The following is a 27,014-nucleotide window of genomic DNA, read 5'->3' on the forward strand; positions in this document are numbered from 1 at the left end:
TGAGGAAACTAAAAGTTGACGATCAAGAATAAAATGATATTTCTTGTTGACTCTTCAAGATTTTTTTATTTGATGCCTTTTGAGTTTACATCACATTTAGTCTTGATCCCTCTTCTCCTTCCTACCACATGAGCTTTCCCCTGGATCCCTGCTTAATAGAGAGAGTCTTGAAAGGCTCTCATTCCTAAGAAAGGGTATGATGGAGCTCATTCAAATGGACTTTTGCCTGTTTAGATTAGGGAACTCAGTATGATGGCATCAACCATTGGTATTCTCAGATGCTTTCTGTGCATACAGCTTTGCATGCTCAATTTTGCTTATACTAAATTAGGGCCCATGTCTGACAAACTATATTCAAAATAGTGTTTGAACATGCTTATTGTGGCATGAGCATATGGTTGTGAACATCTCTCCCTCCAAGAAATTTTCTGTGTTAAGTGGCAATACTTTGAGTTTAAGCCTAAATTTCTTCACCTTTAACTCTTATCTTTATCACCTATAAACAAGGATTATGATGTTTCTCTAGCTGTAATATCCCAAGTATAGACTTTTAAATTTTATTGCAGCTTGGTGGATCAGTGGATAGAGCTCTGAAGTCAGGAAGACCTAAGTTCAAATTCTGCTTCAGATACTTAGATGACCCTGGGCAAGTCACTTAATTTCTGTTTCCACATCTATAAAATGGGGGTAATAATAGCACCTACCTCCTAACATTGTTGTGAAGACCAACTGAGATAATATTTATAAAGCACTTGGCACAGAGCCTGGCACATAGTAAGTGATTAATAAATGCTTGCTCCCTTCCTTTTATGTAATATGAGAATATGCTTGGATTTAATGTTATTTTGTCCTTTATAAACAAAGACAATTATTGTCCATCAATGGGATAGTCTAAGTGGTTGGTTCTACTAATAGTTTACACAACCACAGAGACACAGCCCATGTGTCCTTGACAGATTCTCTTGAGGTCAATGAACTATATTTGCAAAACTCTTGGCCAGTGTTTGAAGTCTAGTCTCCAGCTAGAACCAAATTAACCAGCACCACCCCCATCCAAGATCAAATCTGAAACCTGGTCCTCATTTAATAATGTTGTATACTAATCAGCTGAGCTAAACAGCCAAAAAACATTTGGTACTTGATTGTGTTGTGACAGATTAGTTAGAAGGCAGAAGGCAGCATGCTATAATGGAAGGAACAATGGACCAGGAGTCAAAAGGCCTGGGCTTGAGTCCCAAATTCACTGCTTACTCACCATATGACCTTTGGGGGATGTTAATTCTAGCTCTGCTAACATAGGAGGTTCTTGTGAAGATCAGATGAGATAAATCTGTTTAAGTGCTTTGTCAACTATAAAACACTGAAAACATAAAGCATTATTACTATTATTTTCTTTTAGATTAGTTTTCATTTCCCTAAATTAATTAAAAACTGGTTTTTACCTGCTCACACCATGTCCTTGGGATGAGTGAAGGATATTTAGTCTTCCATTCCTGTGTTTTGTTTTTGTTTTTTTTTGGTGAGGCAATTGGTGTTAAGTGACTTGCCCAGGGTCACACAGGTAGTAAGTGTCAATTGTCTGAGGCCAGATTTGAACTCAGGTACTCCTGACTCCAGGGTCGGTGCTCTATCCACTGTGCCACCTAGCTGCCCCTCTATTCCTGTGTTTTTATGGCACCATGATGAGAGAGGTTTCATACCATTGCTTCCAGGTGATTGTTCTACCTCAACAATTTTTCCTTTTTAAAAAGTTCATACCATCTGTTTGTAGAATTCTTTTCTTATCCTTGTTTGCCTGCTGACCTCAAGGAAACCATATTGGTGATCCTTTACGGTTCCTTGACCTTTGCAACTACAGTGATATTTATCTCTAATCCACTTCAGCCACCTACTGGCATGTTCATCTAAAGCACATTGAAATTTATCTGTTTGTTTATACTTTCTTTTGTCTCCTGCTCTGGTCACTAAGGAAGAAGAGTCCCTGGTTCTTGCTGAAGCCAATCCTGTCTCCATATATATGTGTGTGTGTGTGTGTGTGTGTGTGTGTGTATACACATATATATGTGTATATATATGTGTATATATATACATACATGTATATTTATATACATATGTATATATACATATAAATGTGTGTATATGTATATATATTTAATATATGTGTGTATGTATATATATGTATATATGTGTATATGCATATATCTTTTTTCACTGCTGTACCTTTTTAAAGTTTTAAGCTCCAAATTCTATCCCTCTCTCATTTCCTCCCTTTCTACCCTCCCCCCTTCCCAAGGTTGCAAGTAATCAGTATAGGTTATACATGTGCAGTTATGTAAAACATTACCATATTAGTTATTTTACATAAAAAGACTCAAGTGAAAAAAAAAAGAAAATGCAAAATATCATGCTTCAGTCTGTGTTCAATCAATATCAGTTCGTTCTCTGGAGGTGGATAGTATGCTTCATCATTAGTCCTTTGGGATTGTCTTGGATCATTGCTTTGCTGAGAGTAGTTAAGTCATTCACAATTGTTCATAGAGCTGTCACTGTGCACAATGTTCTCCTGGTTCTGCTCACTTCACTATACATCAGTTCATTTGAGTTTTTCCAGGTTTTTCTGAAATCATCCTGCTTGTCATTTCTTATAGAACAATAATATTCTATTACAGTCATATACCATAGCTTGTTCAGTCATTCCCAAATTGATGGACATTCCTTCAATTTCCAATTCTTAGCCACCACAAAGAGTTGCTAAAAATATTTTTTGTACAATTTTTTTCCTTTTCTCTTTTTCATAGTTACTATCGTTTACTGTTTCCCTCCATCCTATTCCCTTCCCTGTGATATTTACTCTATTTTCTATCTTCTTTCACCCTATCCCTCCTCAAAAGGGATTTGCTTCTGACTGCTCCCTCTCCTAATCTGCACTCCCTTATTTTATCCCTCCCTCCTTATCTGTCTCCTTTACTCTTGATACCATTCTGTTCTGACCTTCTAGAATCTTGTTTCATCAATTATTCCATTTCTTGTGAAACTTTGCTTTTCTACTGGCTTTTTTCCTTTTTGCCTACATTCTATCCTTAAAACAAACAACCTTTCCTTTCAATCTTATTGTCCATTTACCCTTTCTCCTTCCCTTCATCGGCAACATTTTTCAAAGAAGAATTATTGTCCATCACTTCCTCCCCACTCATTTTAATTGCTTGGAATTTGATTTTTGTTCTCAGCTTTTCAGTGAAAATATTATTTTATTCATGAATAACTTCTACCTGTGTGACCAGAGACAAGTAGATCTCAGTTTCCTCATCTTTAAAATAAAGGGTTAGGTTAGATGGTCTTTGATATTCCTTCTAATTCTAGATCCATGATCCCAGGCACTTTATTTTAGCTTGTATTCTCCTTGAACTCTCTAGCAGTTCAAACTGTTGATTACCTCCTTCTTGAAACTTTTAACTCTTAACTTCTGTTATACTCCATTCTCTTAGTGCTCATACTACTTCTTTGGCTACTTCTCTCTCTCCTTTGCTGGATTCTCTTCTGAACTCATTATTTTGCGTCCAGACAGTTCTTTCTTCTGACTTTAGATCTCTCCCTCTCTGTCTCTGTCTCTGTCTTTGTCTCTCTGTCTCTCTCTGTGTGTCTCTCTCTTCTCATTCTCCCCCTCTCTCTTTAACAATACCATCATTCTCCCAGGCATCCAGGTCTGATTTCCTGGAGTACTTTTTGGTCCTTTCCTCTTCCATCTTCCAGAGGAAGCTAGCAGTACAGTAGATAAAACACTAGGTCTAGAGTCTGGAAATCTTTAAATAAAATCTGGCCTCAGACACTTCCTAGCTGTATGACCCTGGGCAAGTCATTGAACCTCTGTTCACTTTAGTTTCCTCAACTTAAAATGGGGATCATAATAGCACCTACCTCACAGCATTGTTGTGAGATCAACTGAGATAATATTGACTTTAAAAAGAGTGCTCAGCACAGTACTTGGCACATGATAATCACTATAGAAATGCTTATTCCCTTTCCCCTCTACTGACCTTACATCCATTTAGTTGTCAAAAAACTGTAGATTCCAACTTCATAATATTTCTCATCTTTCTTTCCTTTTCCTTCACCCTGCAATCCATTCTAGTTTTCCCCACAACACTCAATCCCAATAAATCAATAGCCCATTGCTGGATTCAGCTTTCTAAAGCAAGACTCTTAGTTTGTCCTCCTTTTCAAAAACTATCCATGTCTTCCTATGCCCTGCTTGTCATAACTATAACTCATCCAGCTGTGATCATCTCTTTTCCAGCATTATCTTTTATCCCTCTAATCAGCCTCTGCTGTAGTCCAGCTGGACCACTTTTTTTTCCCTGGAATATCCCTTGTGAGATCCAATCTTCTGCACTATTCAGTTTGTTTGGTATATACCAACCCCTGCCCTTATCTTTTGAAATTCTACCCATCCTTCAAGGTCCAGTCCCAGTGCCACCTTTTTCAAGTAGCCTTTTAAAAAAATTTCTTACTGTTTTCCCAATATGATATATATGGCTTTTGCCTCCTCTTGAATTCCTATATCCCTACCTCTCTTGGGAAAATTATTCCATTCTCTCTTGTACTTTAGTTGTTACCAATTTTTTCTTATTCTCCCTTACTGAATGATGAGCTCCTGGAGGCTGGAGAGCTTATTATCTCTTACTCACATTTGCATCTCCCATAGTTAACTTGCCCATAGTAGGTTCACAATAAATGATTGTTGAATTGGCCAGAATTGAACCAAATGATTATTAGGTTGATATATTACACCTAAGCAAGGAGAAAAAAAATTGTCTTATTCCTTTTAAATGTCATTTTCAGAAAGTGGCTGGGTATATAAATGCAAACAAAGGAGAAAGCAATTAAGTCTCAACATTTACCTCTATTTTTACTGGGAAAGAAAATTAGTTGCTATGCAGCAATGGCAAGCCCCATTTTACCCTGGTGTCTACAGAGTTAACCTGCAGTAAACATAGTAAACAGCAGGGCTGCACATCACTAACTTCATATCATGCTAGATACCAGTATAAGTATAACCTACTAGGGCAGGTTTCAGAAGGATTTGCATATGCTGTATGCTACAGGAGGAGATATAAATATGCCTAACACACAGCATTAAAAGAATCATTCCACAGCCTACACAGATGTCAAAATAATAACAGGATGATGTTAGGCAAGGAAATATTTTTTGTGACTATTCTACCATCCAGAGTTATATAATACATCTTTGCAGAACGAAGGAAACTGAAGGTTGATGGTGAGATGGAAGGGCTAAGCAGGTGGAAAGACTGCTGAAGGGCCTTTGACCTTTTTAGGTTACTAACTCTTGGGGTTAAATGAGATGTGGACCTACGTGGGATTTTTAGTGATCTCTTTGGAGGAAATGTTTGGGAAATCCAGGCTGGGGTGAAGGAGAAGGACACTCATTTGTTGTCATTTCTTGTGGCAGGTAAGGTGAGTCATAGTGTAAAAGAACTAATCTATATCCAGGCCTAGCACAATTGGGAAACGCTGATAAATGATGTGGACAAAGATGATGATTTCTTTTTGCCTTTCTAAGGTCTCTACGGGTTTAAGCTCTCTTGCTTCCCCTTTCATCTCTTAATCAGGATAGGGCAATGGAAAAGAACACAGGACCAACTCTGCCTCTGACTTGCTTACGTGACCTTCTGCAAAACCTAATATCTCTGTGTCTCATTTTCCTTAGCTGCCCTAATTGCTTTATAGCATAGGGCCTTAACCTTTGACAGCCTGGTGAAGTCCAAAGATCCATTTTCGGAATAATGATTTTAAGTGTATAAAATAATGTACGTGGGATCACAAAAGAAACCAGTTATATTGAAGTATAGTTGTAAAAATATTAAAAACACAAGTTCATGGACCTACAGTTAAGACCCTTTCTTTTATATTTATACTGTGATGATCTAATAAAAATACATTCCTTATCTTGTTATATTAGTTTATCTCTCCCCTCCAATCTTTCTACCAACCAATGCCTCTGTTCTCTTTATGTACTCCTCTTTTCCCAGTTTTTTTGTTTGTTTGTTTTTTTGGTGAGGCAATTGGGGTTAAGTGACTTGCCCAGGGTCACACAGCTAGTAAGTGTTAAGTGTCTGAGGCTGGATTTGAACTCAGGTACTCCTGAATCCAGGGCCAGTGCTCTATCTACTGCGCCACCTAGCTGCCCCCTCTTTTCCCAGTTTTGACCCTTTGGTGAACCAGCTCAACTCTACACTATCTTCTTTTCTTAAATCCTTTGCTTTGTTGCTAATCACTCCTTGATTAATCACAACCCTGGTGTTGGGTTATTCCTACTTTGTGCTTCCTTTGTTCCCACTGATTGGAGGAAATCATGGAACCATACTGCCGGTCCAGTACAAATTTGTGCTATCTAATCTCAATTGGGCCCTCGTGATTACCTCTGCCTCTAAGAATTCCTTGCTTCCTTTAAGACTCAATTCAAAAGCTACCTTCCGCATGAGGTCTTCCCTAAAGGTCACCCCATCAGCATGTATCAGAGTGAAACATGAACCCAGGTTATTGTGACTTTGAAATTTATTCTCTATCTACTACACCATGATGCCTGTCAACAGGACTCAATTGTTCTTATAACTAGACTCTGGGCCAACCAAGAACACAGTTATAGTAGTAAGATTCATATAAGAAATTTCCTCTCTGAGGCAGGAATTGCTTCATTTTTTTAAGGCACTTTATGTCCGAGTCTGGCCATCCTGCCTACCTCATTTTATTCACTTCCAATCACTCCTCAACTCCTTGTTTCTTCCCATTTTCTGACTCATCACCTGACTTTTATTTTGACATCTCCATTTTCTACATTATTTGATTTCTTCCTGATTCCTGACTCCTTGGTTGGATGCTATTTCTTTCTGCCCCACTGATTCTGTAAGTTCCCTTCCCTGATATCTTCACTGTTGCCTTGATCTTTGACTTTCATGGACTTCATACGTCTGGACCATTCCTCCCGCTGACTTTTTTCTACCTTTCTGTCTCAGCCTTGGCCTTTTATACACACACACACACACACACGTATATATATATATATATTTTTTTGGGGGGGGAAATATTTGACTGACTGAAGTACAATGGCATTATTGCTGTAACTCGCCTCTCCCCCTCCATCTTCCTACCTTTCTCTTCATTCTTCTCTTCTTTTTCCTACTGCTGAAAAGGGTCTCTTTATTTCTGCTACAAACATTTAGTAGTAGTAATTCACATTTCTTTATTTCCTTAAATTGTACAAAGTCCTTTCTCTATAAGATTTTTCTGTAAGTATAAGTGTAGTTATCACCATTTTATAGATGTGGAAACAGGGCTCAGATTGATTAATTGACTTGTCCACACTCACATAAATAACAAGAATTTAAATTCCAGTCTTCCAACTTCATATCCATTGCTCTTTCTATAATGCATCAGTTTCTCTTCTACCTACTAAAGGAAAGGTGCCCCAAAGAAACAAAGATTAAGAGCTGGAAGGAATTTTAAAGATCATCAGATACAACCTTTTCATTTTATAAATGAGGATCTGGGGCCCCCAGATGTTAAATAACTTGCACAAGAAGCAGACCTGGTATTGAAACCAAGGTCCACTGTCATGCTGTCCATTTCCTAATATTCTGTGTAACAGTTCTGCATAGAACCATCCACCATCAGCCTGTACTTCTGAGGCCAGACTATGTGACAATAGTTGTGAAGGAGATATATTTTTTAAAGACAGAGAAGGATGCTTGCCTAGTAAACACTTAACTGAATCTATTGAAGCCCTGTTCCTGCCCTAGAGGGTCAGTCAACATTTATTTATCAATTGAATCTGAGGTTGTTAATATGAAGAATAGGCTGTGTTGTCTTGTTACTTAATAATCCTTAGCTAATGCTTTTTCTCTCTAATTTGTCTTCTCTGGTTTAAAAATGTTGCTATGGCAGAGTTAGAAGATACATAGCACTTACTCCATTGAAGTACACCCACAAGCAAAGGATAGTGGAGTGGGGGTGTCGGGGAAAGGTCTGTATACAACAGTAGCCTTATTCCAGATGATTTCTCAATGAATATTGCTCATTGTGCTGTTACCTTCTCCTTGTTTAATAGTTTACACATTCCTTCTAACCCTATGGTCAAGGCTTGTAAATGGATTTATGGTTGAACATCCTTGGTCTGTGCATGTTTAATATTATCAGTGATAAACAGGTAAACTCATTGTATTGTAAAGGTTTTGAGATTTGTGAGGTATAATAAGCACATTCACACTTCTAGAGTTACAAGAACTTTATTAATTATAGGCTAGTGAATTAGACAAGGACAATAAGTTTCAGAAGCATAGAAATAGAGAAACAAAGACAGTAATGATTCCAATCACAACTATGATAATAAAAGACATACATCACCAAATCAGGGAAGCATCAACATCTGGATTTCTAGTTGGGGAATCCTGGTTCACAGCTTCCAGAGTCCTGACTGGGAAAGATCCCAGGCAGAGTGTCCTCTCCACAGGTGAGATTCCAAAGACCACTTTCCGAGTGAAGACTTATATACAGTTTTAAACAAGACATTAAGTCAACTGCTTGCTTGACCAGCAGAGATTTTATCTTCCTTCTTCAAGTGCTGGCCAAGCCCCTGAGATAGGAAGAACATCCTGCTTTGTTTGACCAGAATACATTTATGTTTCCGAACTTCTGCAAAAGTTCTGTTTTGTTCCAAGGAAGCAGGCCAGGCTTTCGAGGAAGAGAACAAACCTATCAATCATCCTGATTGATTCAAATAACAAAAGGGTCCCAAGAAATCTATGTTCTCATGAACAGGGAAGATCTTCCTGATTTAATAATTAATCCTTCATTTGGCCATAAGATCTGACTTGTTCATAGAATAGGCCATCAAAACTTTAAGCTTAAATCCATTATATCATGAACAGGGAAGATCTTCCTAATTTCATAATCAGCCCCTTACTCACATACATACAGGTAATATCACAGGCACTGTGCTATTTATTCATAGCATCTCATACAAATTCAATCTCTACAGCTAAACCCAAATATTGTCAACTCCCTTTTATGGATGGGAAAACTGAAGAGGGGAAAAGCCAATAGATGGGAAAAGTGAAGGGCAGAGTGGTCAAGTAATTTACCTAAGGTCATGTAGCTACTCAGAGCTGGTAAAGCTAGGACTATAGCTCCTCTTAGCATCCAGCTTATATAGAGGTTGTGAAATGTCTTTCATGTGAAGAATGTACAGGGTTTGGACTGTGTTGCAAAATACTGGTTTAAGCCCTTTAATAAAGAATGTTTGAATAAAACCATTTGTCCCTTTGAAGCTTCTGCTGACATAAGAGTGCCATAAAGATGTTATTTTGGGGTTAGTGACAATATAAGAGGAAGACATTTTTAATGCAAAGAGCAAGGAAGACAGATCACATAAAAGTTTACCTTTCATAGATTTCATTTGGATGGGATAGTTTGTATTGACCTGATCTGTAGGAAGGGGGATGGGTTCATTAACATGTAAAGCCAGACTAACCTAATTTTCTTTTTTGACAGTTACTATATTGGAAGATAAAGAGACTTTCATACACATAGAATAACTTAGTTTCATCAAGGAACTTGACAATTTCTTATAATATTCTTGTGGACATGACAGTATATTTAGGCTGATTCAGAACTAGCTGAATGACTAGTTAGTAATCATCCTTGGTGATAGCATAAGTATCAATTGATACCTCATTATCTTCCAGCTGTTTAAAAGAGAGGATTTGGGGGCAGCTAGGTGGTACAATGGATAAGGCACAGGCCCTGGATTCAGGAGGACCTGAGTTCAAATCCAACCTGTGACACTTGACACTTACTAGCTATGTGACCTTAGGCAAGTCACTTAACCCTCACTGCCCTGCCTAAAAAAAAAATTAAAAAAAATAAAAGAGGATTTAATCATTCCCCCTCTATTCACACCACCACCACCACCATCCAGAGCAACAGGAAAAAGTGGGTAGCAATGAGGCAGCAGCTTTCCTTTGTTAATAGGATCGGACTTCCTTGATTCCAAACTGAAGTATTTCTTGAAAATGGTCCCTTCGATGCTATTTAGATCTGGCAAATAGTTTAGAATTCAGAAAGTAGGATGCTGCCTTAAATCCTCAGAAGGTACAGAGGAGCAGGCTATACTCTAGCAAGAAAAAAGGTTATTTAGTGTAATATGACTAGATTGGAAGTAATGAATGGGATTTAAAGACCATCCATCTTCTAAGTGCTGTCTAATTGATTCTCATCTCTTCCCACCAATTCTTTCCTTCTTGCATCCCTTTTCCTTTCTTTCACCTTTCTCTACTCCCTCCCTCTATGCCTTTTCCATGTCTCCCTCCTTGGTTTTACCAATAAGTCCTACAGGGTCACAGCCCCATTGAGAATGATTAGCTTCCTCCAGATTCAGCTCAGATATTATCTCCTGCTGGAAACCCTCCCTAGTTCCTTTAGTTGTTAGAGCTCATTTTTTTTTTTGGTCTTACATTTACTTAACTCTTTACTTGTTAGATCTCTTAATAGAAGGTAATGCCCTTGAGGGCAAAGATTCAATTTTCTTTTTGTCTTAGGATCTATGCTTGTGCATTACTGTGCTTTGTATTTAGTAGCTGCTTAATAAATGCTTCTTAGGGGCAGCTAGGTGGCTCAGTAGATAAAGCACCGACCCTGGATTCAGGAGGACCTGAGTTCAAGTCCAGCCTCAGACACTTAACACTTACTAGCTGTGTGACCCTGGGCAAGTCACTTTTGCCTCACAAAAACAAAACCAAAAAACAAACAAACAAATAAATGCTTCTTGTTTTATTGTTAGGCCCAGGGAAAAAAAAGTAATTGAATGCAATCCTATTTGAAGGAATAACTATTTCTTGCATCATTGGAGTTAGTGTTAAGGATTATAGTCTCAATTTATAGGTTATTTATAATGGATTTTCATTCTTGTATTGACCTACAAATTTTGTCCCAAATTCTTGTGCTAGTAATTATTAAACATTTCTCTTTCTCCAAATCTCTCAAACAAATTAGTCTCTTTATTCAGTGAGGTTTAACTAGCCAAAGGTCTCTCTTCATTTAAAGATTCCATAGTTACTAGAGAGAAAGGATAAGGAGCATTTGTTCCTTAGAGGCCCAACCCAGTGAGTAGTGATCTCTGCAGACCAGGAGGGAAATCCGTAAAATAATACATGGAATATCTTGCATTGATTGTGTTCCAGCCAACATTTTTATTGATAGATTTGGATAAAGGCATAGATAACATGCTTATCAAATTTGTGAATGGCACAAAGGTAAGAAGAATAGCTAACATTAATAATCAAGTAGGGATTCACAAAGATTTTGATAGACTAGAACAATGGGCCACTGTAATAAAGTGAAATTTAACAGAAATAAATATATAACTTGATTAAAATATCAGTTGCTTAAAGCAGTCCAAGGGAAGCATTACTAGAGAACAATTAATGTGAAAAAGAGCTTGGGGTTTTAGTAGACTATAAACTAAGCACAGGTCAAGAGAAGGATATAGCAGCTGGAAAGTTAGCAAGATCTTTGGCTACAGTAATGGGAGCATAATGTTCAGAGTAAGGAAGGACTGAATTTTTGGAAGGACTTTGAAAAGAAGAAGGAAAGAATTCCAGGAGTGAGGAACAGTTAGTGAAATTGCATGGGGAGGGGGATATGGAGTGTCGTATGCAAGGAACAGCAAGGAGGCTAATGCACTGGATTATAGAGTACATGATGGGGTGTAAAGTGTAAGAAGACTAACCAGGTAGTAAGGGGTTAGTTATTATGGAGGCCTTTAAAAGCTAAACAGAGGATTTTATATTTGATCCTGTAGGTAATAGGGAAGCAATGGAGTTTATTGAATAAGGGAGTGACATGATCAGACCTGTGCTTTAGGAAGATCACTTTCATAATTGCGTATAGAAAGGACTGGGGTGGGGAGAGACTTGAGGTAGGGAGAACAGTCAAAAGCCTATTTAAATATCATGGGAGGCAATCCCTTGGAGACTTCTTGCCAAGTTTATGAACCCATTAATGAGACTACTCTCTGTCTAACTATATTATTGTATGGTCCCCATCTCTCCATTTTTTCCACAAGAATATTATGAAGTACTTTTATAAATGTCTAGGTAAGAATCTAGGCAAACTATACCTACAGCATTCCCCTCATCTAACATTTAAGAACCCTATTAAAAAAGGAAATAAGGTTATCCTGGCATGAACTGTTCAACTCTCTTCTAAAAGTTCATTATGTGTTTTTAATGATCCATTCTAAAAACTTCTCAAGAATTGAAATTAAAGTCACTGGCCATATTTAGCAGTTGCTATTCTGTTCTCATGTTGGATAACCTGTACATTTTCTTTTCCTTGCTCCTGTGGTGCCTCTCTTGTTCTCCGCAAGCTTTCAGATATCACCAACAGTAGCTCAGCCATTTCAATCATCCAGTTTTTTCAACACCCCAGGCTATAGTTTATCTAGGCCAGACAATTTAAGAGAGGCAGTATGATGTAGTGGACTCACCTCTGAGTTTGGAATCCAGAGGATCTGGGTTCGAATCCTATCTCTGACCTGTGACTATGTGACCATGGGTGAGTCACTTAATATCACTCTGTCTCCCACTCCCTCCTCCTCTTTCTTCTCTCTTCTTTAGTTTCTTCATCTATAAGATTAAGGTTTTGGATGTGATGTCTCTAAGTTCCTTTCTACTTATTTATTTATTTTATTTTTTTGCAGGGCAATGAGGGTTAAGTGACTTTCTCAGGATCACACAGCCAGTAAGTGTCAAGTGTCTGAGGCTGGATTTGAACTCAGGTCCTCCCGAATCCAGGGCCAATGCTTTTTCCACTACTCCACCTAGCTGGCCCCTCCCTTCTACTTATTAATCTATCATCCTATGACTTGAATTCATTATGGGCAAATGGATACTTTTAAAGTATTTCCTTACTTATTTAGAGTATCAATGACCTGATAGTTATTATTGTTCAGGCTTTCCCTGTGCAATACTAATTGTTCTGGTCAGAGTAAACAGAATCAAAGTAAGAACCTTTGCCTTCTCTCTCTTTTCAGTTGATCATCCCATGTACCCCAAGCTATAGGTCTCTCCCATTTTTGATACTCTTCTTCCCCCCAACATAGTTCAAAAGCACCTTTTTTTGTTGTTGCTCATGGATTTCAGTTCACATTAGCATTCCTGACACTATTTTTATGGGACCTTGCCACATTCTTATTTTCATTCTTTGTTGTCCTTGTTTTTGTCTTCCAGACACATCTCTGAAAACTCTTAAGTTGGCTGGTGAGTTCCTATCTTTTCTAACCCACCAACTAATTTTTCCCTGTTGGTGAAACTTTGATCCAGAATGGAATTTCTCTTTATTGGTTCCTCCACTTTTTGATACGTGATAACCTCAAGGCAAGTCCAAAAGTCATTAGGTGCTTTGCTTTTAGCAGAATAAGAGCTCCATCAAATGTCTGAACAATTGAAGTCCTCCCATCATAACTTTGTCATGGCTTCATGCCAGGCTTGTGATCTATTTCCCTAACTTTTCACCTACTTCTTTCCATATAAGTGGCTTGTAATATTTTATGAGGACAAAATTGCTTTGGTTTCTTTCTCCATTGTTCTTTACCAAATTCTCTCCCTTTTCATAGGTTTTTTTTTTTTTTTGGTGGGGGTGGTGGTTTAGCTGTGCAAGCCACAAACAGAAAATGCATTCTTAGAAGCTTTTCGTAGGCATACTTCATCCCTGGGTGGGAGATTGTCATCCTCATATTTTAAGCTCTTGTCCAGAAACCCAAATCTCATACTCATACACCATGTTCTTGACCAGCTGTTCACATTTCAAGTCAATTCTTCTCTTCTGCATACCTTACCTCCAGTAAGCAACAGAGAGCAAAACACAACCTGTGCCCTTTTTTGTTATTAAGCAGAAGTGTCATACATATAGCCTGTATGCATGTAGTCCAAACATTCCTAAGTGCAGCCCATGTAATTTAAATGCGTTAATGTATTAGTTTTTTTTAAAATCTATAAAATGTGTGCTTTTCCAAGTCAGTAAAAATATGGCCTACAGGGACTATTATATATAGTTTAGTGGCCCCCATTTGATACTACTTTTATAGGTTCTTGCCCAAGAAACTTTGTAATCCTTAATAATAATAATACCTTTGTTCCTTGGGATAGCATTTTTGTGTCAATGTGAATCACCAGAAAGGAGTAATGGTTATCCATTTTGACAAGTCTTGGGAATTTTGGGTTATATTTTGGATATGTGCCCTAGAAATACTATGGTTACAACTATAACTACTACTATAAGTATGACTACTACTATTACTACCATTCCTGCTCCTGATGATGAGTATGATGATGATGATAAATAGCATTTTTTTAGTGCTTTGCTTTGCTTTTTAATTAATAACTAGTTGCCCTAGTTCTTCTGAGCAGGGAGATATTGGCCACCTATACTCTTCATTCACTTCTTCCTATGACCTCTACTGGATGATCTCTCATCTAATATCTTCTGAGGGTGTACTTATGATTCTTTAGAGGACAAATAACTATTTCCTTCTTGGAGTAGGTCCTGCCTCACCAGGAAGAGCCTTAGATTTCTTTTTTGTTTGTTTTTTAGTTCCAAGTGCACAGCTGTCCTTTTCCTGTTAGAGGAGAAACTTGAAACAGGTTGTAAATTGTAAACTCCTTAAAGGCAGGAATCATTTTTTTGTCTTGCTTTTGTATCCCCAATACCTACATTTTTTGCACATAGTAGGGCACTCAGTAAATGATTATTGGATTAGATTAGAGGTCAGGTAAGAGGCTGTGACAATAGTTTAGGACAGAGTTGATGAAAGACTGAATTAGATTGATGATATTAGGAGTGGAAAAGAAGGGACAGACAAAAGAAATATTATGAAGAGCCAAGTTTCACTACATTATAATTAAATTCTTAATTGCATGTTCTTATAAGTCTTTTTTTTTTTTTTTGCTTCACTACTTACCTTTCCAAAGGACCCATTACATAGAGCTATATTTTATATATGTTATAGTTTACTTTTTAAGGAGAGAAAGATTTTCTTTGTTTTGTTTTTTTGTTTTGTTTTTTTTTGTTTGTTTGTTTGTTTTTGCAGGCAATGGGGGTTAAGTGACTTGCCCAGAGTCACACAGCTAGTAAGTGTCAAGTGTCTGAGGCCGGATTTGAACTCAGGTCCTCCTGAATCCAGGGCCGGTGCTTTAACCACTGCGCCACCTAGCTGCCCCGAGGAAGATTTTTTTTGAAGAAAAAGTACCTCTTGTGTTAGATTCTCACAGTGTGAAAGCTACTATCTGGGACTGAGAACCTTTAGGAAACTGCAGTCCTCTCAGCTTAAAAGAGACCCACAGACAACAATTTATTCTGTGCAAAATATGTATGAAAATAATCTATAGCAAGTTTTAAATTTTCAGAGCTTTGGAGTCATATTTTCCCCATGTGAAAATTACTCCCTGGAGGTATGCATTTATTTAGGAAACAGTGAGCACGTCTGTTCCCTAAACAGTCCTATAATAAACTGAAAAGGCATCTATAGTCCTTAGAGAGACCTAACTTATACAAAGGTAGTTGCTTATGTCTGGGGAGAATCTAGGCCTATAAGTTAAGGTGTTATGCAGGAAAGTTATTCTAACACTGTACTCAAAGGCCATACTATGAAAATTAGGGCCAAAACTGCCTTATGATGAAATTATATGAGAAGCAGCAGTGACTGAAACGCCTTAGAGAAAGTCTAAGATAGACCCAGTGTCTTTCCAGTTGTAAGACTACAATGTAGTCTGTAGAAGCTGCAAAGGAACTAGGGCTATCCCTTGACAACAAAGAAGAATGAAGGAAGGAAGGAATGAAACCATCGAATCAGTTAGAGAATTGCAGAATGTTGGAGATGGAGCAAATCTCAGAGCCTATCTACTTAGAGGTGAAGATCTGAACATGGAACTCCACAGAATATCAGACAAGTTATTACCCAAATGAATGCCCTTAAAGTACTTGAAGATAGCAAACATATTTCCCCTAAGTCTTTTTCATTATAAACATCTCCATTTCTTTCAATTGACCCTAATATGGCATAATTTCTCGTCCCTTCTGTGAGATATAAATTGGATATTAGATCATAAATCTACCCTACTTAACCTTTCCCTCAATTTATCTCCCAGACTAGTAAATGGAAGAAGCTTCTGGTTTTCTAGATAGACCTTTTATTGTATGGTAGTCACAAGGTGATGTTGATTAGAAGGATAGGAAAGTAGAAATACAATACAAATCGTCTTAAGTCTAGGCTTAGTCTATATTCTGTATAAAACTCACCAAAAGCGGAAGGCCACCTTTGGGGCAAGAGACCAAGTCAAGCGCATGCTGTTAACTGAGAGCCGGGCCGAGTCAAACTCCAGTCCGCGTCTGTCTGTGCAGCGCAGCCAGGAGACCAGCGGAGCAGGAAAAAAGGCCCCACTTCCGTTCTCTCCTTGCCCTTTAAGCTCGCACCCTGGAAGTCGAGTGCTCAGCAGGCAATCTGGCGTGCATCACAGGTGGACTGGTGTGCATAGCTCATGCTGTTGGTCTCCTCCCCAAAAGGGTGGTCCTAAGAAAAACTGGCGTCTCTCCATTATCTAACTGACTGTTAAAACTTTTTACCACATTCCCCCCTTTTGTTCCTCAAGAAACAAAATATTTCCTTGACGGAACAGTAAAAATAATATAATAACTATTGCTAACTAATAATATGTGAACAACAATATAGAAAAGGAAGAGAGGAAAGTTTTTGTCCAGAGGGGCGATTTTTTTTTTTTTTGTCCTCATGAACCAATGCTTTGACATTAGTCTTGCAAAGGGAGAGCCTCTGCAGAGAGTACATGTTACAGATAGTGTATATTATAACAGAAAGGAGATAGTAAAAACTAATAAAGCAAAACTGTTCATATAAAGTCTCTGAGTTCTCTTGTCTTCTTGAAGTGGTAAGATGTCATCAGGAGGAAACTGGATTCTGGTCTGGAAAACTGAATTCTGAACTCTGGTCTGGAAAAACTGGATTCTGGACTCTGGTCTGGATTCTGGTCTGGAAAAACTGGATTCTGGACTCTGGTCTGGAAAGCTGGATTCTCTTCTTTAACTGTTTGAATTGCTGTATTTTTACTAAACCTTAGCATAGCATTGTCAATGATCAAATTAATAAATTCCATTACACTTCATCATTCTGGTCATCTTCCACTAGATGCTCTCCAGCCCATTAATATCCTTTCTAAAAATATGGTGCTCAGAACAAAACACAGTATTGAAGATGTAGTCCAATCAAGGAAGAGTACATTGAGACTAATAGCTCATTATTGCTATAAACTCTGCCTCTAAATGCAGCACAAGGTCTTATTCATTTTCTTGTTTGTTCTGCTACACTGTTTACTCACGTTGAAATCAATAAGTTTGCTAGCATTTATTTAGGGCTCACTATGTGCCAGACACTACATTATGTGCTGAGATACAAAAGCAAAAATGTCCTTACTCTCAAGGAGCTTACAGTCTAAGGGCAGAGAAACATGCAAACAACTACGTAAAAAATATATATGTACATATATATATACACATACATATATATATATATATATATATATATATATATAAACATGATAAATTGGAGATCATCTTAGAGGAAAGGCACTCCTATTAAGAGGGATTGGGGAAGACTTGTTTGAGTCAGGGAAGCAGGGAAATGGATATAAGGAGGGTGAAAACTCTAGACATATTCGAGGAAAAGTAATTGAGGTAAAAATCACTAGATTATAGATTATATGGAGGGGAGTATAGTGTAAGAAAACAGGAAAGGTAGGGAGGTGGCCAGGTTATGATTTAAGAGCCAAACAGGATGTTATACTTGATTCTGGACATAATAAGGAGTCACTGAAGTTTGTTAAATATGGTGAGTCACATGGTCAGACCTACACTTTAAGAAAATCAGTTTGACAGTTGAATGGAGGATGGACTCAGGCAGTAGTTCAGGTGTGAAGTGATGAGGCCCTGTAATGGGTTGGTAGTGGTGTCAGAAGCGAGAAAGGGACATACATGAGACACATTACAAAGGTCACATCAATAGAACTTGGTAACAGACTGGTTATAGGAGGTGAGAATAAAAAGTTGAAGATGGCACCTAGGTTGTGAACCTCAGTGATTGGGAGGATGGTGTTGTCCTTAACCGTAAAAGGGAACTTAGGAAGTTGGGAAAAAGTTTTGGAGAATAGACAATGAGTTCAGTTTTAGACATTTTGAGTTTAGGATATCTATGAGGACAGCTTAAGATATCCAACAGACAGTTGGATATGTGAGACTGAAGGTCAGCAGAGAAGCCAGAACCGGATAAATAGATCTAAAAATCATCTACATAAAGATGGTCATTGAATCCATGGGAACTGATGAGATTACCAAGAGAAATTAGAGTAATAGTATCTTGAACTTTCTCTCCTTCTCCCCACCCCCCGCCCAATCTCTTTCCTAAAAGTGAGTCCTGATACTTTTCACATAGGACTGTCTCACTTTTGTATTCATCAATTATTACCTTGCCTTTGATTCCATCATCTATACATTTTATAGAATCCAAGTTGACCCTATACATCCCTATGTCTTGTTAAACAACTCTAAATTCAATTTATGTTGAATGAATTTATTGTATTGTCTCTACATACATTAAACAGTGGCTTTCTGGAAGTGAAATATCTGACTCTAATGCAAAGTAGTGGAATTCTAATGATGGAATTTCAGGCACTGTGACTAATGTTGTTTTTTTGGTCATTCTCTCAGTACTCATCAACTCACAGATTAGATGCTTACTCTATATAAGTTTGGTTCTAAGCAGCAATGGCTGGACTGTCAGGGTTCTGTAACTGAACTACTTGCCCTTCAATAAAATAGCAACTTAACAGAGTCCAGATTTGTCCTTCGAAGAGGCAATAAACTAAGGGGACTTAAAAAGAATCCTTAGTGTTTTTGAACCAGACTTTTTGTCCTAGACCTCTCAGAGCTGCTTTTGCTATTTGCTTTATTCATTATAGTTTCATGTCCCTGCTTCCCTTCCCTTTGCAGCCTGGGAAAGACAATGACTATGTTAGCAAAGCCAGCACTAATTATATTAACAGAGAGAAAGTAATGTGTGAAAACCACATTTTAACTCATAAAAAGTTATATATTTACAGCTTTTTTGAAAATTTCCAGTGGTCCTTTGACTAGCTTTCTTCTTACATTACTATTATTTATCTCTCACAGGTTTTTAAAGTATACACACATTCTTTAAGGGGGAAATTAGCATTTTATTTCTTCACATGAAACTTCATAATAATTCAGTTACCAATAAAAGGTCTCTGTTGTAGAAGAGAAATGGCAAAACTCAAGGTGACATGTTCTATTTCCTCACCCAGGTGCTTCTGTCTGAGCAAATAATCAATTAAAGCTTATTATTGACTGATAGCTTACTCTATGAAGAGACCATGCTAAGCTTTTGGTTTTTTATGAGACAGAAAAATATATAAATAGAAGACATAGTCCCCAGCCTCAAGGATTATAGTCCAGTTCAACTATGTACTACTTATGGAGGTTTTTAGTAGTACCTAGGAATAATCAACTTTTATGTACTTAATATCTATTTGAAATAGTCCTGGATCTAAGGTAAAGTACACAGTCTTCTCTCTAGGAATTTGCTATCTAATTTGAGTGAAATTTATAAGAATACATTTCATTCCCCAATTGCTTAATGGTCAATTCAGACAAAGAAATCAAAATTATCTATAATCTTTGAAAGAATGCTCTAGCTCACTATTGATCAGAGAAATGCAAATTAAAACAACCATGAGGTGTCCCTCATACCTATCAGAGTGGCAAATCTAACATAAAAGGAAAATATTGGATGTTTCAGGGAATGTGGGAAAGCTGGGATGCTAATCCACTCTTGGTGGAATTGTGGAAAGATTCAACCATTCTGGAGAGCAAATTGGAAGTATGCCCAAAGGGCTATAGAACTGTGCATACTCTTTGATCCATCAATACCTCCCAAAAAGAAAAAGATCTATTTGCATAAAAATATCTATAGCAGCTCTTTTTGTGGTGGCTAAGAATTGTAAGTCAAAGGAATGCCCATCAATTGGGGAATAACTAAACAAACTGTGGTATATGATGGTGGTGGAATATTATTGTGCTATAAGAAATGACAAGCAGGATGATTTCAGAAAAACCTGGAAAAACTCATATGAACTGATGTATAGTGAAGTGAGCAGAACCACAGAGACAGCAATATTGTTTGATGAAGAACTGTGAATGACTTAACTATTCTCAGCAATACAGTGATCCAAGACAATCCCAAAGGACTCTTGATGAAACATACTATCCACCTCCAAAGAAAAAACCGATATTGATTGAACACGGACTGAAGCATGCTATTTTTCACTTTCTTTCATTTTTTTCTTTTATTCAAGTTTTCTTGTACAAAATGACTAATATGGTAATGTTTTCCATAATTGCACATGTATAACCCATATCTGATTGCTTACTGCCTCAGGGAGGGAGGGGAGGAGAGGAGAGAGGGAAGGAGGGATAAAATTTAGAACTCAAAACTATAAATGAAAATGTTTATTATTTTAAAAAATGATGCCTTCAGAATAAAGTAACTTTACCTCTACTCCTTTTAGCCTGATTCCTCCCTTGTGACAAAGAAAAAGCTAGGCAAAAACTTTCTATTCAGTGGTTGCATCTGACGATATTATGCAGTATTCTCTCCTAGTAGTCTTCTGCCTTTCTGCCAAGAGGTGGGAGGTGGGGTTTCATATTCCTTTTTCTAGATCTTTCATTGGTTTCTAATTATGCAGTGTTCAGTTCCCTTCTTATCTTTCATTTACACATTGTCATTTTGTATATATTGTTCTCTTGCTTTTGTTTATTTCATGTTGTATCAGTGCATATAAAATCTTCCCCTTTTTTGATTTCCTCATTTATTGCTACACAATATTATTACATTACATTCATATACCATGTTTTTTTCAGCTATGCTCAGCCAGTGATGGGTATCTATTTTGTGTCCTGTTCTTTGCTGTTGTGAATATTTTGGACTTTTTTTTTTTTTTACATTTTGGGGACATATGCCAAAAAGTAGTATCATCATCAAGCTAAATGATAGACAGTATTCTCTCTGTCTCTGTTTCTCTGTTTCTCTCCCCAAACTGATATTCAGAATGATCAAACCACTCCACATTTCCATCAATAGTGTCTTTCCACAACTACTCCAACAGTGACTGTTCTTATCTTTTGTCCTCTTTGCCACTTTGATAGGTGAAACATCACAGTTTTTAAAATGTGCATTTCTCTTTACACTGTAAAATATTGAAAGCATATTGCAGAAAGTGAAAGAACAAAGGCTAGGGTGTGTGTGTATGTGTGTGTGTGTTGAGTTTTTAGGAGTAAGGAAGGGGAACCCCAAATTTTAATCCTTTTCGAAGTTTATAGAAAAAGAGCAGTGTGATTTTAAATTATCTTCTAAAGATGTGGGAAAAACATTGTAACTCAATTTTCCCATCCCTATTTCAAACGCAGGTTATTTAATTGTAAAAAATCCTTAAGTGTCTCCCTTTTTCTTCTTTGATCAACTGCAAATTTCTCAAGCATTTCACAATCTGGCTTTAGCCTACCTTTCCAGGTTTAATGTACTCTACTATTTCAGTCATATTCAGTATGACTACTTGCTCCTTCCTAAACTTCCTTTCCTGTCTCTATATCTTCCTACAGGCTGTCTGTACATGTTTGGAATGCATTCCCTCTTTACTCATACTTTTTAGAATCCCAGATTTCCTTTAATGCTCCCCTTGGGTGCTATGACCCACATATTAGAAATCTTTTTATCCTTTTAGTTGTTAGTACTTTTTCCTGCCTTCTCAAATCATTATGTATATAATTATCTGTTTGAATGTTGAATCTGATGCCCATATTCATTTTAAACAACATGTCCAAAATAGAGCTCATTATCTTTTCCCCCAACGCCTTCTTCTTTTCCCAATTTTTCTATTACTGTCCAGGGCACTGTCATCCTCCCAGTCATCCAGGCTTATAACTTCTTTTTTTTTTTTTTTGGTGTAGGGCAATGAGGATTAAATGACCCTTGCCCAGGGTCACACAGCTAGTAAATGTCAAGTGTCTGAGGCCAAATTTGAACTCAGGAGGTCCTCCTGAATCTAGGTCTGTGCATTATCCACTGAGCCACCTAGCTGCCCCTCTTTTTAAAAAATATTTTTTGTGCATGTGTGTGAGGCAATTGGGATTAAGTGACTTGCCCAGGGTCACACAGTTAGTAAGTGTCAAGTGTCTGAGGCTGGATTTGAACTCAGGTACTCCTGAATCCAGGGCCAGTGCTCTATCCACTGCGCCACCTAGCTGCCCCCAGGCTTGTAACTTCAATATCCTTGATTCTTCACTCACATTCACCTCATATATCCAATCTGTTGTCAAACTTTATCATTTCTGCCTTCACAGTATTTGATGTATACATCTCCCTGCTCTCTACTCAGACAACGGTTACTCACCATTTTGTCCCCGGGACTATTGCAATAGCCTTCTTTTTTTGAAAATTGTTTTTTTTATTTTAAGTGAGGCAATTGGGGTTAAGTGACTTGCCCAAGGTCACACAGCTAGTAAGTGTTAAGTGTCTGAGGCTGGATTTGAACTCAGGTACTCCTGACTCCAGGGCCGGTGCTCTATCCACTGGGCCACCTAGCTGCCCCCTGCAATAGCCTTCTAAATGGTCTTCCTGCCTCATCTCTCTTACTCCAATCTTTCTTCCATTCAGCTTCCAAAGTGCTTTTCCTAAATCACAGATATGACCATGTCACTCACTCTCCACTCCTACACTCAATAAGCTCTAGCAATACCCTATTACCTCCAGGAGCAAATATAAAATTCTGAGCTTGGTTTTTTAAGCATTCACACTTTGACCTGTTCCTACTTTTCAAATCTTCTCACATTTTATCCACTTCATTTACTCTTCGATTCAGCTACACTAACCTGCATGCTGTTTCTCACACTTAACACTCCCACTCATCCTTTTGTAATGGTTGTCTCCCAAGCCTGGAATGCTGTCCCTTTCAACTCTACCTCCTAGCTTATCAGGCTTCCTTAAAGACATATCAAATCCTACTTTATTCAGGAAGATTTCCTTATGGTTCTCCTCTTAGACTGCCTTCCATATACTTCGTATGTTTCCTATTTTCATGCTTGACTCATCCATTAGAATGGAAGCTCCTTGAGCTTGGGAATCTGTGTTTTAGCCTTCCTTTGTATCCCCAACACTTAGTACAGAGTCTGACATGCAAGAGAGGATTGATAAATGCTTGTTGCCTGATTCCTGTAGAATGTAAGTCTCTTGAGGAGCAGTCTGTTTTACCTTTAGTCTTTGCATCTCGAGCACTTCCCACCTTGACTTTTATGTTGCAGGCACTCCACAAATGCTTGCATTAGACTGGATTAGAAAAATACTCAGGCAAACCTTGGAGAGAACACTGACATTTCAAAGAGAGCCGTCCAAGCAAACCATCAATTACTTTGAGATTCATCATGGAATGAATGAGCAAGGCTTTTTCCAACTTCATTTCAGGCCTTTTGGAAATAAGAGATTATAAAAGGTTGCATTAGGATTAACAGCTCAGACTCCATTATGAGCCTCTTTAACTATGTGCTTTGAAACCAGGGATTATATTATTATCACCCCTGGTTTACCTATGACTGAGATGGAAATGCAGAGATGTAGAGTCTTTTTTTCTCCCCCAGGCTTCCCAGTAAGCAGAGCTCTGACAAGCACTCTTGATTTCCACCATAGGGCTGACTCTCCTAGAGCTCGCTGCCTCCCTCATCATTACCTGTTCCAGGACCTGATGGCTTTTTAGCAAACACTATGTTTGCAATGACAGGTTCTGTAGAACTAATGGCAGCAATTGAGAATGTCCTCACTGCCAGCAGGGTCAATGTGGAGCCAATGGGTGGACGGAGTAGCCCATTCTGGTGAAAGAAAAGGCCCCCCCTTTTTCTTCCACTAACAATTCCCTGTTAGAAATGACAGGTGCCCCAAATACAAGGCATTGAAATGTAAATAGCTGGCATACAAAGGAGGCAAGACTATTGAGTGACTAGCTATAATTGCCTCACCACACTTTTACTGCATGTCAAACCTGGATCCAGACATGTAGGCACATGTTGGAAACACAGCCATGGCCAAACTGTAGCCAGGGCACTGTTCTGAGAGCCATCATCATGGAGAGGAAGGGGGTGCTGGAGAAAAAATGTCAAGATGCTCTAGGGGTTAGGGGAAAGACATGGAGGTGAGTGGTGATAAAACATGGATAAGGACCTCTTTTCTCTCCACTTCAAAGGCTGCCAGGTGACCAGACTGTTTTGTAAATCCAGAAATTTGTGGGTACGCAAATAGCTCTTTCTGTTTCTGTTTCTTTACATTACTAAGGGAGTCTGTGAAATGTTTCCCGGAGATCATTAAAGATTTTCAAGATGTCCATGGGGGTCTGGATTGTTTTGATGGTTTAGCACTTCTTGGAGGCAGAGCAGTAGACTGGAAGGTGCCCTTCAGAACCCTAATGTGATTTTTCTCTTTGAGGAATAACTTTATTAGTCCATTTTATACCTGCCCCAAAGATCACTGACAACCAGTTATTAAAAGTCTCATAGAGGGGCAGCTAGATGGCGCAGTGGTTAAAGCACCGGCCCTGAATTCAGGAGTACCTGAGTTCAAATCCGGCCTCAGACACTTGACACTTACTAGCTGTGTGACCCTGGGCAAGTCACTTAATCCCCATTGCCTGCAAAAAAAAACCAAAAAAAAAAAAAGTCTCATAGAATATAGCCATTAGGACATAGAATATGCGGAATAGGACTTCTATTTCATTCTGGAATGGAGAGGCATTTGACTCTGAAACAAAGTCTCATTGTCATCAGCTTGAGGCAGCATGTCATGGTGGAAAGAAAATAAGAGAGTACAGTTGAAAAAGACCTCAAAGATGGTTTAATCCAAACCCTGTGAAGCCTGTGAGGGTTAAATGACTTCCCTAAAGTCATATGAGTTGTAAATAACAGAAGTCATATTTGAACCCAGAGGCTCTGACTCCACAGACAGTGCTTTCTACTTCTAGAGTACTTGAACTTGAATCCCAGCTCTGATACTTGTGTGACTTTGGACTTGTAGCTTAACCTCTCTGGGTCTCAGTTTCTTAACGTATAAAAATGAGTTTTGTTTTTGTTTTTAAGTCATGACATCACCCAATGTCATGGTCCTTTTCAAGAACAAAGGACAAACAACAACAATATAAAAGTGAGGGTATTGAACACTGGACTTGGAATCAGGAAGATTTGGAGTTGCATTCTGCCTCAGACACTGAATACCTGTGTTTGACCTTGGACAAATAACTTTAAGTTTTATGGTTCTCATATTCCTCATCTGTAAAAAAAGGGATAGATTGATTCAATGACCACAAAGGTTCTCTTTGGTCCTAAGCCTACAAGTCTATAATTACCCTTCCTCTTTATTCCCTCCTTCTCTCTCTCCTGCCTCCTTCCTCCCTTCCTCCCCTCTTCCCTTCCTTTCTTTCTTCCTCCCTTCAGTCCTCCCTTCCTCCTTTCTTTCCCTTCCTTTCTCCTTCCCTCCCTCCTTTCATTCCTTCCTACCTCCCTCCTTCCCTCCATCCTTCCCTCTCTCCTTCTCTCTCTCTCTTCCTTCCTTCCTTCCTTCCTTCCTTCCTTCCTTCCTTCCTTCCTTCCTTCCTTCCTTCCTTCCTTCCTTCCTTCCTTCCTTCCTTCCTTCCTTCCTTCCTTCCTTCCTTCCTTCCTTCCTTCCTTCCTTCCTTCCCTCCTTTTATCCTTAGTACCTTTGTCTTCCTGTTGCTGCCCTCACCCTCTGTGTGCCAGAAGCAGTGTGCTGGTTACCTAGGAAACCACTGCTGGATGGTGGATTGCGATTGGCCAAGCTGGGGCACTGACTGTCAAGTGGAGGGCAGAGTTTTTGGGTGATCGATGGGCCTGCAGGAGACTCAGAAAGATCTTTGGTTCCCTTGTAGAAGGGCCTTTGTTCAGAACTTGAAAGGAACTCTTCCCAGTCTGGCAGGTTGCTCTTTCCTGGCCAGGATTCAGGCTCTGGGGGAGGTGTAGAACCTCTGAGAAGGGGAAGGAGTTCATATGATGATAAGGGAAAGGAGTGTGTGAGTCTGAACCAATAAATTAGTTTGTTTTTTTTTTAAAGGGCATATGTTCTGAGGTCTGGGAGTCCAAGAATTCTGTGGAATTGTCATTTCTAGGGTTTCCCAAACAAAGAGTTAATAGATGTTACTATAATGACACTTAAGGGTAAGATGAAATGACCTCCCAACATTCTCCCTGCCATGTTCAACACTCCAATTTGGTGCTGGCATCATTTATCACTTCTATGTAGAGTCAAGGCATGAATGGCAGGGGCAGCATTGACTGAAGTGAATGGGAGCAAAGGCATCCAGCTCAAAGAGAATCTGAGGTCTGTCAGGGATTTCAAAGGGGTGGGACCTTCTGTGTGATACTGGAAGTATTGAGGCTATAGACAGGAATATAGGGCCTAACAGATCAAATTTTACAAAGCATTTGCTAAAGGGAAGAGCAAATGTTTCATTCATTCCTCCAACTTTTGGCATCTTAAAAACTCCAGTTTTAGCTTCTAGAATAAATTGGGCATCCTGCACAGGGTATAGTATATCTAAGCCTTTTAATTTACCTCTTGGACTATTTTTGGAGGGGAGATACAGAATTATTTAAAAGCACTTCACCCTGGAAGTGCTAATTTCATTTCATTAGAATATCTACAGTCCAAGAGAAGTGGATAAGCTAATGAAGAGAGAATCCTGCTTTTCCCCAGCGTTGAGAGACAGATCCTCCCATCTCACAGCTGATTCACCTGCTCACTGAGGCTTGAG

At 38.5% G+C, this 27,014-nt stretch overlaps 1 protein-coding gene across 4 annotated transcripts in view; it reads left to right on the forward strand.

The window, feature by feature from the left end:
* The window catches only part of SHISA9 (shisa family member 9), a 450,559-nt gene that overhangs the window by 155,056 nt on the left and 268,489 nt on the right, over positions 1-27,014 (forward strand). For 2 of the 4 annotated variants that reach the window (XM_043976527.1, XM_043976529.1), the window contains exon 3: positions 13,302-13,331. The exons of the other annotated variants lie outside the window; for them this stretch is intronic. In XM_043976527.1, the coding sequence (XP_043832462.1) occupies positions 13,302-13,331 (30 nt within the window). The remainder of the gene's footprint in view (positions 1-13,301; positions 13,332-27,014) is intronic. 4 annotated transcript variants of the gene reach the window in all.

The sequence above is a fragment of the Dromiciops gliroides genome, chromosome 1, assembly GCF_019393635.1.
Source record: "Dromiciops gliroides isolate mDroGli1 chromosome 1, mDroGli1.pri, whole genome shotgun sequence".
NCBI classification, from domain to species: domain Eukaryota; kingdom Metazoa; phylum Chordata; class Mammalia; order Microbiotheria; family Microbiotheriidae; genus Dromiciops; species Dromiciops gliroides.